The sequence below is a fragment of the Microcaecilia unicolor genome, chromosome 3 (genome assembly GCF_901765095.1).
Source record: "Microcaecilia unicolor chromosome 3, aMicUni1.1, whole genome shotgun sequence".
Lineage (NCBI taxonomy): Eukaryota > Metazoa > Chordata > Amphibia > Gymnophiona > Siphonopidae > Microcaecilia > Microcaecilia unicolor.
The window spans coordinates 164,302,111-164,317,463 of record NC_044033.1 but is presented as its reverse complement, the minus strand read 5'-3'; the positions used below and the strand labels follow the sequence as shown (position 1 = coordinate 164,317,463).

The 15,353-nt window shown below is 42.2% G+C and overlaps 1 protein-coding gene across 1 annotated transcript in view; it reads right to left on the bottom strand.

Annotated features, from left to right (window-relative positions):
* LOC115464858 (enoyl-[acyl-carrier-protein] reductase, mitochondrial-like) overlaps window positions 1-15,353 on the bottom strand; it is a 74,109-nt gene continuing 58,756 nt past the window's right edge. The window contains exons 9-10 of the mRNA XM_030195215.1: window positions 11,538-11,610; window positions 1-675 (exon numbers count right to left, since the gene is read on the bottom strand). Of these exons, the coding sequence (XP_030051075.1) occupies window positions 512-675; window positions 11,538-11,610 (237 nt within the window). The 3' untranslated portion in view covers window positions 1-511. The remainder of the gene's footprint in view (window positions 676-11,537; window positions 11,611-15,353) is intronic.

Here is a 15,353-nt window from a genome sequence, read left to right as displayed (position 1 = left end):
ATCAAGTCCTTATTTTTTTTCTCACATCATAGTAAAATACATTTTAATATAACTTATTTTTGCAAGTCAATAGCTTCATAGATGCATTAAAATGTCTCAACAGATGGTGGCAGGGAAATGAGGGTTAACTAAATCTGTTGGCCTTGAATCCTATTTCCACTATCCAGGTCAATGGGGGACCATCATAAACCAACAACTCCCCCCCCCCCCCCCCCCCCCCCAGCTACTTGCCCTGAATTTGATGTACATAAGCATAATAATGAAAACACTGTGTTAGAACAGACGGTGTTTCATAGCTTCTTATGGAATCCTATTTGCCATTGTATACTGTCATAATTTGCTTTGAAAAGTTTATTTTAAATCAAGCAATTCAGCATGTTACATCACACTCTTTAAACTGCCAACTTTTCTCAGTTTCATGAAACAATGCTATTCTTTGAATGCTGTGTACCACAAGAAGTCCTCAATTTACTGTGTTGTAATTTCCTCTCAGAGCAATCACGTGCAGTATTCATTCCATCATTAGCACATGTTTCTTGGAATAAGATTTCATAGTGGCGTCCAGTGCCACTTTGTAGTCCTGAAATGGAACCTGTGTGCAGGTTGGAGCAGATAGTTGTCCTCTTCTAACCAGCTCTGCCAATTCTGCAACCATAGCTTTTATCTTGCTCAGATCTGTATCAAAATGAGAATTGTAAAACACAAATCATCTTTCTGCTCTCTCTTCTCCTGCCTCCATCACCTTCTCCTCTCCACTCAGAAATACCCATATTACATTTCAGTGACATAGCCAGACTGCACATTTTGGGTGGGCACACAATGCATTTCCTCTCCGCTGTCAACCCCCTGCCCATATCTGCTCCCCATCCCTCTCCCATCTCCTTAAAATTTAAATACCTTATTTGCTGTGTATCCCCAAGCTCCTGCCAGCTGAAGACATTTAAAGGCCCTCTGCCTTCCCCCCAGCTAAGCTTGACAGCCAGATGCAACGTTCATGAGCCTCTGACGACAACACCCCAAACACGAACTGAGTATGTGCACAGTGCTGGTATCAGTGACTCAAAAATGGACTGCTGAGTTTGGCTAAAGGGAGTTTTGGGGTTTTGGATATCTTCAGCTAGTAGGGCCTGGGGTCGCTGCTAGCTACAGCAAAGGTTCATCGCTACTGGATCGGCATGGGCCCAAGCCCACCCAGGTGCACCCGTGGCTATGCCTCTGCTACATTTTCTATGTAGTTTTGATAGAAAATGAAGAAAACCTAGAAACTTTACTCTTACCCTTCCATGTACTCTGAATCTATGACACAAGGCCTTTTTTGATTGGGTTTTTTTGTAAGAGGAATATGTATATTTCATCCTAGTTTTGACTTGCTTTATAATTACTCTACATTTCAATAGGCACATTGTGCAACAAGACAGACAGAGCAAGACTAGTTGTGATCAGTGGAGGAAATGGTGCATATGAAAGCAGCTTTTTAGGGATAAGGGTTGGGGGCATAAGAGAAGAGGGAGTGTGCTTATGGTGTCGCTTAGGGAAGTGGCTTCAAATGGTTTAATTTTGGGCGTCCACCAAAAATAAAACCTTTCACTTACTGATTACAAAGTTATTTACAATATTAAAGAGGAAAAGACCACAGAAACCTCCACATTCCAAATAAGCAGTAAAGGGGGTTACTTCAGTGGTTTCCAAACCTGGTCCTGCAGGTACCCCAGCCAGTCAGGGTTTTAGAGTATCCACAATGAATATTCATGAGAGAGATTTGAATTCACTGCCTGCACTACAAACAAATCTCTCTCATGAATATTCATTGTGGATATCCTGAAACCCTGACTAGCTGTGGTTCCTCGAGGAACAGGTTTGGGAACCACTGGGTTACCTATAATGGGCAATCCAAAATGGCAGGGCCTTCTTAACTACAAAACAAAAAAAGAACCAGTTGGGGTTGACCAATGTGAATTCAAAATGAACCTATCAGAAGCAGATTTACAAAAATACAGCCCAATCAATGGAAATATTCAAAACCTCAGGATTGCCGAAGGCTGAATGATTTGGCTCAAATGCCTCTGAAGCAATGATTGGAATTTTGCAAAAGAAAAGCCTCCATTGGGCAGGAGAAATGGACTTTATAGTTTGAGAATTGTGAATGACAACATGGTTTTGCTGAAGATAAGTGGCATTTTTGATTATATTGTATTGCATGGCATGCTAGTTTTAAGGGGTTTTTTTAGGACTGATGATCATAAGTAACTCATTTATTGCGTGTTTGGCATTTGGCGGTTTCTGAGGTCCTTTTCCCATTAATATTGTAAAATTTGTAATCATTAAGCAAATGGATTTTTTTTTCTTGGATGGTTGTCATATGTTTGCTATCCTGCTTTTGAATTTTAAGTGGGCATACCATGACAGAAATGAGCTTCACACCAGCGCCAAAGTTATGTTGGAAATGATCTCAATTCTCTGAGATTCACTACTAGTGCTCATTTCAACACTTTGAGTTGTTTCAAAGAGAGTGTCCTTCTGGAAGTTATAAGGTGTAATATATACAGGCAGTACAGCAAGGTGTGTGTTATGATCCTACTGAGATATGCATGGTAGCGACAGGATCTCGGTCCTGATTGGCTATGTCAAGGATTGGGCTGACGTCTGAGGCAGATGATGTCAGATACCAGACCCTATTTAAGCCTACCTCTGCTTCTTGAAGATGTTCTAGTGTTAATTCCCTGGGCTGTGAGCTTATCTTGTGATTCTCTGTTTGTTTGTCTGTGCATGTGGCACAGTGTGAGTTCTCTCTGTGTAGTTAGCCTTTAACCCTTTACTTTCTGTATTTGCTGTTTGTGAGAACTAGCTCCTTCATTTAGCTGTGCTTTTTAGCTCAGCTGTGAGCTGTTCCTTTGTGTGGTTCCCTTTAACCCTTTACTTGCAGAATCTGTTATTTGAATCTGTTTGGGCTGCTCTTCTGTTTAGCTGTGGTCTCTGATTGCATTTTGTGGTATGTAAGGGTCTTCTCTTTCTCCACCCATAGTTCAGATTAGTCACTTGGCACTGATGTTTCTATTAGTAATGCTGTGTACGTGCTTTTCACGTATAGACAATATCCTGTTTTCTTGCATCAAGCTTTTTATTTGTAGGAACAGGAATGGTTCGGGTGATCACAACTTCTTAATTTTCCACAGTTCTATTGGGATCATGATCTCAGTGTTTTTGTTTTTTTTAACACAGCAAATATAATATTTTGATAGTTTCCAGTGGGTGTAAGACATGCTACATTACTCTGACTTTTTTGTATGCAAGTTTTCTGACATTGGGACCTTACTCCCAGCAATCAGATGTGGGCCCATTTCCAGATCAGGGATACAGAATCTGTTTTTGCTGTACACTATTTTTTTTATTGTTGGGAATAGCCAGATATAAAGTAGCAAAAAGACTAAACTTTGTGGGAGAAAAACGGTGCTACAAATTTTATACCACCTAATATATGATATATGACCAGTTTCGATCACAAAGAATCTTTATACCTCAGTGAAATCACTATGCTAAGACTCAATAAAAGCCTGGTTTTATAATTTCACGCATCAATCCAAAAAACATTTTATATTCAAAGTCCATCAATTATGAAATAAAATATCAAATCTGGTTCAAAGTTGCTGAATCATTCAGTCATAAAATGACTTTTAAAATGAAAACAGCAAAATGAACACCAACAGTACTAGCAGTTCACATAATCTATCAATAAGCCCCCAAAATGTAAGATTATCTATAATGCTCCAGTTCTTCATATCGATTGTTGCAAATTTATTTGCACAACCTATAGTGGAAGAAAAGAAAAGATAATGACACCTCCCCTATCATGACTACCAAGACAGTTACTAAGTGTTAACTTGAAAAGATGGCATCTCTGCTATTTATTATATGTACAAAGTGATATACATTGATTATGTGAGTGAACCATCCAATCCACAACATTTTGCAAGTGGCTAACAAATGATAATGAGCAGGGGAAAAAAAATGACATTTTGTGTTTTTTTGCTGATACTGCGACACGCTATTTGGAAATAGCATTCAATATTTTCAAAGAGATTGCACTCTTAACAAAAAGACTCCTCACAGGAAAATGAATACAAATCACGACATGGGGAAATAAAATGAAAATTTGGGGACTGCCCATCTCTAGTGTTTATTGTTTACTTTTAGAAATGCTTAGAAAAAATAGTGCCATTCAAATGAAAAGTTCAGACTATTGGGATATACTAATCAAAGATGTATGCTTAGACCATGTATATCCTGATGTTCTGAATGCTTCATCTGAATGGTTTTCATTTATGTAGAAATTCAATGAAACAGCCTAGATCAGGAGTTCTCAACCCAGTGCTCAGGACACACCTAGCCAGTCAGGTTGTCAGGAACAAAATGAATATACACTACTACTAATCCTTTCTATAGTGCTACTAGATGTATGCAGCACTGTACACATCTATGCAGGTACTTCCTCTGTCCCTAGAGGGCTCATAATCTAAGTTTTGTACCTGGGGCAAAGGAGGGTTAAGTGACTTGCTCAAGATCACAAGGAGCTGCAGTGGGACTCAAACCCAGGTAGCCAGGATTAGAACCCACTGCACTAACCATTAGGCCACTCCTCTTCCATGAGATAAATATGCATACCATGGATGTAAGGCGTGCATATCTATCTCATGTATATTCAGGGCCGGCTCAGTTTATGGACCAGGTGAGGTGGTCAAGGGCACCAAATGCCCGAGCATTTGATGTCACCTGGCCCATAAAGCACCAAAGTTTTAAGTTTCTCTTACCAGCGGTGATAGATCCCGATTCCAAGGAGGTGTGGGCACTGGACAGCACTTGTCTTTAGTACTTTTCTCTTCTCTTTGCCTTCTTCCTCCTAGCCTCCTTCCTCCACTGGATGCTGACTGACATTCCTCCCAGGGCCTCAGCAGCTGATAGGTGCACATCCTTGGAACTGCCCTCCCCTCTCCACTTTGAAGACACGCTAGTTGTAGCTTGCAAGGCACACTGGGAATGGATGACCAACATCCAATCTCAGCATGCCTTACAAGGAGGAGCAAGGCGCTGAAGCATTTATACTGCTTCAGTGTCGACCGTGTTCTTTTTCTTCGGCCTTCCGCCTCCACTGCCTCTGCCAGCATGCTGACCAACCCACCCACATGCCTGCTGAGTGCTGTGATCCGCTTTTGCTGCCTGGACCACCCAGCGCCCACTTATACTACCTGTTCCTGCAACCGGAGACCAACGGCACCACACCTCTGCCATGGCGCTGCCTGTACGAGTGCCGATGACTGCTTCCTACCATGCGTGCCAGCTGCCTCTGCTGGACTTGCTGCTTCTGTTCTGCTGCTGCCACCGCCCAGGTAAGGGGTTCGGTCTTGTAATGTTTTCAGGGGGGGGAGGGAGATTGAGCGCTATAGAAATGATAAGTAGTAGTAGTGAAACAGAACGGTGGAAGTTGAAATTGCTCTTGGTGGGGGGGAGTGGAATAATGAAGTAGTTGGGGGGGGGGGGGGAGTTCTGCAGGACTCCAGGGAACCTGCCTGGCCCTAGAGACTGAAAACACAATATTGAAGCACCACCCCTTCCTGGTAGCAATGCAGTTGGAGGACACCCGCTCAGCTTAGAGGAAACAGTGCTACCCAGTCCATGGCCCCCTTGCCACATGCACATTGAAGAGTTTTAGAAATGTATATTCCAGCTTATGCAATATAGATATCTAAATGTTGGTTTATACACCTCTAAAACCTGAATAGTGTTCTCAAAGAGAGGGGCATAATCAAACGGGGCTGGACATATATATGGCCGGACATCTCTAAGGCCGGCCCCATAAAGCGGCATACCCGACCGCATTATCGAAACAAGATGGCCGGCCATCTTTTGTTTCGATAATACGGTCGGGGCCGGCCAAATCTCAACATTGCCGATAATGGAATCTAATGGTGGCCATCTCAAACCCAGCCAAATCCAAGCCATTTGGTCGTGGGAGGAACCAGCATCTGTACTGCACTGGTCCCCCTCACATGCCAGGACACCAACCAGGCACCCTAGGGGACACTGCAGTGGACTTCACAAATTACCTTACCTTGGGTGCTGAGCCCCCCGAACCCCCCCCCCCAAAACCCACTCCCCACAACTGTACAACACTACCATAGCCCTTAAATTGTAAAGGGGGGCACCTACATTTGGGCACAGTGGGTTTCGGAGGGCTCCCATTTACCACCACAAGTGTAACAGGTAAGGAGGTGGATGGGCCTGGGTCTGCCTGCATGAAGTGCACTGCAGTACCCACTAAAAACTGCTCCAGGGACCTGGGTATGACATTTGAGGCTGGCACAAAAATGTTTACTTTTTTGGGGGGGGGGGGTGGGAGGGGGTTGGTGACCACTGGGGGAGTAAGGGGAGGTCATCACCGACTCCGGTGGTAATCTGGTCAGTTGGGGCACTTTTTTGAGGCTTGGTCCTAAAAATAAATGGACCAAGTAAAGCCGGCCAAGTGCTCGTCAGAGCCGGCCTTTTTTCCATTATCAGCCGAAGCTGGCCATCTTGTAGCCATGCCCCTGTCCTGCCTTCGGTACCCTGCCAACACGCCCCCTGTAACTTTGGCCGGCCCTGCAACGGAAAGCAGTTGAAGCCGGCCAAAATCGGCTTTTGATTATACTGATTTGGCCGGGTTTAGGAGAAGGCCGGCCATCTCCCGATTTGTGTTGGAAGATGGCCGGCCTTCTCCTTCGAAAATAAGCAGGATAAGCACCTAAGTCAATTAGCATACCTTAAAAAAGTTCTAACGTGCATTAAAAGTTTGTTATTAAAATGAATGTGTGGAACAAACTGCAAAAATGTCTGCAAAATCAGAGAAAAAAACCCCGAAACAAATGAAAAACGAACAACATTTTTTCACCTTGCGCACATCCCTATTGGAAATGTTTTTCTTGGTGGAGGTGTGGGGGGGGGGGAGGTCTACACTAAATAGAGTGTCTCAGACATAGCTGAGTGTCAAAGCCAGAAGCAGTAGGAGGACAAAAGCTCTCATTTGGATCAAGGGAAATGAGTTGATAGTGGGGGACGCAGGCTAAGAGCTTCCAAGTCATCCAGATCTTTTCATGCGGGATTTGCTATGTGGATTGAATGAGATTGAGCCACAGGCCAGACATTCCTCATCTGTGATTCAGGTGCTCTAGATCCATTTTCCTAGCATCTTTCCAGTAGCCCCTTCAGGGACTGATAGATGGTGCAGGCAGGCCTATGGTGGGCTTCAATAGTTTTTCGTTTGATAACACTTGAATTTTACAGATTGTGGGGCAGGCATCACTAATGGAAACCAAGGGGTCCTTTTACTAATTGTGGGGCAGGCATCACTAATGGAAACCAATGGGTCCTTTTACTAAACTGCTGTAAGAACTAGCATGTGCTTGCCGCAGAATAAAAAGGTACTAATGTGGGATCCACTCAAGCATCTTGTGGTAGTTAAAAAATAGCTTTTTTTTTTAGCATGGAAGCTGTGTTTGGACTCTGGAGGTGGAGAGTAGGCATGTCTTGCACTAATTGGTTAGCGCATGGGCATTGGTGTGTGAGGACTGATTAGCGCAGGATTAGCACGGAGCTCCTACTACCTACAAAATAAGTGGCGGTAATGGCTCCCTTGCTAATTGGGAAATTAGTGTGTGACCATTAATAGAAAAAAAGAAATTGTGGCCTCAGCGTATAGGAAACATAGTAGATGACGGCAGAAAAAGACCTGCACGGTCCATCCAGTCTGCCCAAGAAGATAAATTCATATGTGCTACTTTTTTTTATTTGTACTGTCCTCTTCAGTGCACAGACCGTAAGTCTGGCCAGCCCTATCCCCGCCTCCCAACCACCAGCTCTGGCACAGACCGTATAAGTCTGCCCAGCACTATCCCCGCTGCCCAACCACCAGCCCCGGCACAGACCGTATATGTCTGCCCACACTAGCCCCGCCTCCCAACCACCAGCTCTGCCACCCATTCTGCCACCCACACATTAAAAATAGCACAGGGCCACTTTTTAGCGCAGCTTAGTAAAAGTGTCCCCAAATGAAGCGAAAAACAAACCAAATTGTTATATTTGTTTGTTTGTTTTTTTCATTTCATTTTCCTAACAAATGAAACAAAAAGCATATCCCAGCTTTTTTTTGCATGGTTTTGTATTACTTCTTAAACTGCCTGATAAAAAAGGAGCATATGATTCTTACTGAGGATTTAGCTATTTTTTTTTCTATTACTGAGGTGACCGCAGAATTTGAATTTTCTTTGCCCATGGTACGCCAGCAGTGTCAGTCATTTCAAACATTACTTTATTTAATTAATTGATTTAATTTTTGTAGTCTATCTTTCAAAATTACAGATGACACATTCATCAGACACTGTGACATGGTTTCTGAAAAATTTATATACATGCAATCCAAGTTTAATATTAACAAGTGTGATGTTCATTTATGAGCTTTTAAAGGGCTGCTCTGGGAGGGGGTAGAACTGGCATGATCCTGACTGTTAATCAACATTTTAAAGGGAAGCTCAGGAGCCTGAAAGTTATCTGGGGGAAGATATACAGCTGAAGATTAAACCTAGGCCTCGTAGATGCCCTGAGAACACCTTTGAAACTTAATGCCGAATACCTTTTTGATGCCAAATGCGGAAGCGAGTCAAAACTCTCATCATTAAGACCTCAGCCTTGGTTAGTGTGAATTTGTGCATCTTTCATAAATGCTCATGATTTACTTATTTTAAACTAGAGATACATATTCATTTGAAATGACATGGGACGTGTCAATTTTTGTCGTTTGTAACTAATGACAGGAAAAGAATCAGAAATTGTATTTTTTTCCTGCGTCATCAGTAATGGAACACTGTTGCTCAGGAATGCAAACCTTTTATCAATAACAGGTCCTTTTATAAGCTGTGGTAAAAAGTGACCTTAGGACGCTCCTAGGCTTGGTCTTTGCCATGCGTTAAGGCCATTTTTACCGCAGCCATAAAAACATCTTTTCTTCTATTTTTTTTGCATTAATAAACAAGCACTAATTTTGCCATTAATGTGTGTTTTTTCAAAATTACTGCCACCCAGTTTGTAGGCAGTAAGGACTCCTCAGTTATCCATATGCTAATGTAGATGTGCTGATTAGTGCAGGAATGCACACTCTCTGCCCCTGACATGCCTCCTCAAAAAAAAAATTTTTGAAATATATTTTTAGTAGATTTTAAAGTTACCTGTGGATGCCTGTGCATGTCCTGTGGTACTCCATTTGTTGTTGTTGTTGTTGTGTTAGGCACACATTAGTGCCAATTGGAGCTTGGCAAAAGGACCCCTAAGTGAACTATGGTGCAGTAATGAGCAGCACAGCACCATTGATGCCATTGCCCTCAAAACAAAACACTCCCTTGCCTCTTGCTTGGTATTAGTGTTCATAAGAACATCCTAGGACAGACCAAAGGTCCATCAAGCCTAGTACCCTGTTTCCAACAAGTACCTGGGAAGATCCCAAGCAGTAAAACAGATTTTAAGCTTCTTATCCTATAAATAAGCGGTGGATTTTCCTAAGTCCATCTTAATAATGTTTTATGGACTTGTAGGAAATTATCCAAACCTTTTTAAAACCCTGCTAAGCTAACTGCTTTTCCCCACATTCTCTGGCAATGAATTCCAGAGTTTAATTATACATTGAGTGAAGAAATATTTTCTATGATTTGCTTTAAATTTACTACTTAGTAGCTTCATTGCGTGCCCCCTAGTCCTAGTATTTTTGGAAATAGTAAACAAGTGATTCATGTCTACCTGTTCCACTCCACTCAGTATTTTATAGACCTCTATCATATCTTCCCCCAGCCCTCTCTTCTCCAAGCTGAAGAGCCCTAGCTGCTTTAGTCTTTCTTCATAGGGAAGTCACCTTTCTCTGTACCTTTTCTAATTCTACTATACCTGTTCTAATTCAATCTTTTGGAAAGCAGGGTGTGACAATTAAAAGATGGTTTGGGAAGCAAAGAATAATTTTCTATGAATTACTGTAATTGTAATTTTTATTTGTTTGTTTTTTTTTGTTTATTCTGAGTTTGTAATCTGCCTTGTACGTTTCTATTGAAACAAAAAGGCCGAAAATAAGTTTCTTGTTAAAATTAATATATAATAGATTTTGCAGGATTTTCTTTTACCAACTAAAGGTTTTATTTATATGATGGCTACTGAAATCACAAACAAATCTGTAGAAATCCCCAGAGTGTCATAGCAGCCTATGGTGTCACCTCTGCTCACCAGAGATGTTTGGCAAGTTTTTAATATGGGCAGGGCATCAGTGTTCATTAGCCAGTAGTAGTGTGGATATGAGGAACCACATACGAAGGAGCCAGCAGCAGTACAGGAAGAGGTACAGTAGTGGGGGTCCCACACAATCAAAGCAGTTGCACCACACCCTCTTCTGCCATTAGGTTTGTGGCAGTGGTGTCCAAGTTCAGTCCTCAAAGGACACAAACAGGGCAGGTTTTCAGGATGTCCATAAAGAATAAGCATGAGATTTTTTTTTTCATATAGTGAAAGCCTATTAATTAGGAATACCCTGAAAAGTCAGCCTGTTTGTGGTTCTCGGGGACCAAACTTGGACTCCCCTGCTCTATGGTTTCTGTGAGTGATGTATTATGGAGTTTAGAGCCCAGGAATATGTATTCATTTATTTGCGTCGCTTATAGCCTGCTCAGAGGTCCTGGAAGAGAAAGCGGTAAGCCTGCATTGGGCTTACCGCTTTCTCTTCCAGGACTGCTGCCAGAAGTAGTCCTGCCCCAAGCACGTGCCATTTCCAGGGGAAAAAGAAAACCCCCGGAAATGGCTTGCGCAGCGGTAACCTGGCTGTAGTTGGGCATCGCCATATGCTGCCCAGTTACCGCTGGGTTATCGTGGGAGCCCTTATCGCTACCTCAGTGGGTGGCGGTAAGGGCTCCCCGTCGCATGGACATGCGGTAATAGTTCTCTTACCACATGGCCATGTGTGCCTGGGGTTTTTTTTTATCCGTTGTTGTAAAAAGGGCCCTGGCGTGTGGGAAAAGCGCCCCCCCCCCCACGCCGCTAGCGCAGGGTCCTTTTTCCCGCAGCTTGGTAACAGGACCCCATAGTAACCAAACAGGTACCAGCAGAAACATACATAATAAAATTAAAAACATACATATACAACAACATAATAAACCGAATCACAAATCTCCACCCCACTTTTCTCATCAAGTGTATGTTCGCACAAACAAATATGATTTTAACCATCTCTTAAATTCATTCATTGAGGACAAAAGACACAAAGCACCACATAGTTTGTTCCATAGCAAAGGGCCAGCTACGGCTATGGACATCGCACTATCACAAGTAGCTGAATAACGGACTGCTACTAAAAAGGCAGTGTCAATTATCACGTCCTTACTGATCTCAGTGAGCAGGCTGGGTTCTAACGTTGCAGAACTCGGTTAAAATACTCAGGAGCCATCCTATTCAAGATCTGCAAAATATGCATCAGTGAGACTTACCATGCATGTTGTTTCTCTTCCACTGTGTCATCCAAAACCCACAAATGTTGATATCTTTGAATATCAGTGATTTCTTTAACAGAAAAACATTAATGATAAATATCAATAGTAACGCATTATTCCCTAGAAAATAGCTCAAGGTTTGAGATTTAGAAAGCTGATCAAAGATGAGAATAAAGACCTGCTTTACTGAGGCTTTTTTTCCAGTTTGTGTCCATAGGTGGAAAGGCTTAGTTAACCTGGGGCCTAGATAAACCTTCTGCCATTACTCCCTCTTTGACATTTTGGCTTCATTGGCTACCAATATAGGGCTAAATTTAAAACTCTATGTCTGATCTTCAAGGCCATGAAAGGAAATGGCCCCGAGTATCTGAAGAATAGGATGATCCGCCACACACCGCCAAGGGAACTAAGGTCCTCCCAAGGACTTTCATTAACTACACCCTCTCCAAAAGACATTACACGATATGATACCCGCAAGCGAGCCTTCTCCGGAGTAGCCCCCACACTCTGGAATGCATTGCCTGAAAGGCTCCGCTTAATGCAAGACTACCTCTACTTCAGGAAGCAGGTGAAAGCTTGGATCTTCAACCAAGCCTTTAATGGAAGAAGTAACTAACTTGTTAGTCTCTCTCACACACACAAGGATTGGCTCGGGCTGCACATACTGCAGCGGAACATGTTTATCCACTCCTACCCTAGCTGATATAATATTTAACCAGCTCTCTGACCTCACGTGCAACTTTCTTCAGATCAATCACCTTACTTTCTAACTCTTCCTACTTTCTTACTCATCTATATGTTACAACTTTGCCTTACCCTTCACTACCAATTATAATGTTCTAGTACATGTTGTGTTGTCATTGCTAGTAGTATACCATGCTATACTTTGTATTGTTGTTCGAATATTTTTACTGCTCTGCCTCCTACTCATGTTTGATCTATTCTTACTGAACACCACCTTGAGTGAATTCCTTCAAAAAGGCGGTAAATAAATCCTAATAAATAAATTTTGATAATTAAACTCAACAATCAAGATCATTCCAATACCCCCTTTTCCACAACAATCCTGTTAAGATGCATAATTGGACATCATGACTAGATTCTATAGATGGCACCTGAAAAATTGGCACCAAAAATATTTCCACCTAGGCGTATTCTGTAAACCGTGCCTAGATTTAGGCACGGTTTATAGAGTATGCCTAGCCAGTTTATAGAATATGCCTAGCGGCCATTCCTGCGCCTAACTCTATGTGCATCCATTTATGCCAAGTAAAACTTAGTGTAAATACTGGCAACTAAGTTAGGCACAGAACAGGTGTATTCTATAACCGTGTGCATAGATTTTTGGAATGCCCATGGTCCGTCCATTCCACACCTATAGCCACACTCCCTTTTTGGCAGTGCACATTAGAATTTATGCACACCATTTTACAGAATACACCTAACAAGTTGTCTGCATAAAATTCTAATTACCAATTAGTATCAATAATTGCTTATTAAGTGGCAATTATAGGAGCTGATTGGCTTATTAAGTAAATAAATTGTGCATGCAAATTTAGAATACAACCAGATTTGTGTGTGCAATTTCAGTCACGCTATATAGAATCCGGGGGCATGCTTCTAAATATTAACCTTTGCTTTGTAAGTACGCCCACTCTCCCTTCAGGTGAAAGCATGTGCTGTTGGTTCTTTGAGTTAGTGGGGCAATAAGACTTATCGTTTTCCTTTGACTCAATGTAGGGAATGTTTTTTTCCAGAAGTCCTCTACTTTTGCAGTCCCAAATCCTCAAGGAATCTGTTCTAAGCAAAATTTTTCATCATTTCAATACCTAGCTGCAGAAATCTGGAATGCTTTACAGTTAAGATTCAAATTATTTCAGATTACATGGTATTCAGAAAACAGTTAAAAACATTAACTTTTTAACAAATATCTTTATTCATTTTTTGGTTATTGTAATATTTGTTTTAATTTGTTAGTTGTTTACATTTTTGTTATTTGTAATTCTTCAGGTTTGTTTGATTTCTTACAATGTATATAATTTGCACTGAACTTAAATGTTGTTGCAGAATATGAGTATCCGTATCAGTACTGATCTTGCCACCCATCAGAAGCTGTAGCCTGGGGCAACCGCCTAGTATTGCCTAATAGATAAGCCAGTGCTGCTCTATTCCACCACAGCTGCTGACACGCTGCATTCCTTTTAACTGCTTGCTTGATACTGGGGATATTGTAGCGCATCAGATGGCAAGATTTTTGATCATACAACATCTGTTTTGAATGGATTGCATTGGCTACCAGTTTCAGCCAGGATTTCATTTAAGATGCTGTGTTTGGTGTTTAAGGTTTTTTATCTGGAAGCACCAGTGTATTTAAGGGACAAAAATATGCAAGCCACAGTACTTTCATAAGAACATAAGAACAGCCATACTGGGTCAGACCAATGGTACATCTAGCTCAGTATCCTGCTTCCAACAGTGGCCAATTCAGGTCCCAATTATCTGGCAGAAACCCAATTAGTAGCAACATTCCATGCTACCAATCCCAGGGCAAACAGTGGCTTCCCCATGCTCATCTCAAAAACCTCTTCCTCCACTTTCTATCTCAGTTGATAACACCCTCATCCTCCCCGTCTCATCTGCCTGCAACCTCGGAATCATCTTCAACTCCTCCCTCTCCTTCTCTGCGCATATCCAGCAGATAGCCAAGACCTGTCGCTTCTTCCTCTTTAACATCAGCAAAATTCGTCCTTTCCTCTCCGAGCACACTATCCGAACTCTCGTCCATGCTCTCATTACCTCTCGCCTTGACTACTGCAACTTACTCCTCACCGGCCTCCCACTTAGCCATCTATCCCCCCTTCAATCTGTTCAGAAATCTGCTGCACGTCTTATATTCCGCCAGAACCGATATACTCATATCACCCCTCTCCTCAGGTCACTTCACTGGCTTCCGATCAGATACCGCATTCAGTTCAAGCTTCTCCTTCTTACCTACAAATGCACTCAGTCTGCTGCCCCTCACTACCTCTCTACCCTCATCTCCCCTTAAGTTCCCGCCAGAAACCTCCATTCACAGGACAAATCCCTCCTCTCAGTACCCTTCTCCACCACCGCCAACTCCAGGCTCCGCTCATTCTGCCTCGCCTCACCCTATGCTTGGAACAAACTTCCTGAGCCCTTACGCCAAGCCCCTCCCTGCCCATCTTCAAGTCTTTGCTTAAAGCCCACCTCTTCAATGCTGCTTTCGGCACATAACTCTTACCTTTCAGGTAATCTAGACTGCCCCAATTTGACTGCCCCTATCGGACTGACTGTTCACTTGTCCTTTAGATTGTAAGCTCTTTGAGCAGGGACTGTCTTTCTATGTTAAATTGTACAGCGCTGCGTAACCCTAGTAGCGCTTTAGAAATGTTAAGTAGTAGTAGTAGTAATAACAGACTATGGACTTTTCCTCCAGGAACTTGTCCAAACATTTTTAAAACCCAGATATGCTTAGCGCTGGTACCACATCCTCCAGCAGTGACTTCTAGAGCTTAACCTTTCTTTGAGTGAAAAAATATTTCCTCTTATGTGTTTTTTAAGTATTTCCATGTAATTTCATTGAGTGTCCCTTGGTCTTTGTACTTTTTGACAATGTGAAAAATCGATTCACTCATTCCCGTTCTACACCACTCAGGATTTTATAGACTTCAATCTATGATACAAAATACGGCTGCTCGTATTATTTGCCGAGCCACAAAATACGATAGGATAACACCCCTCCTATACCATTTAGATTGGCTCCTGATTGAAGTTAGAATAAAATTCAAGTTA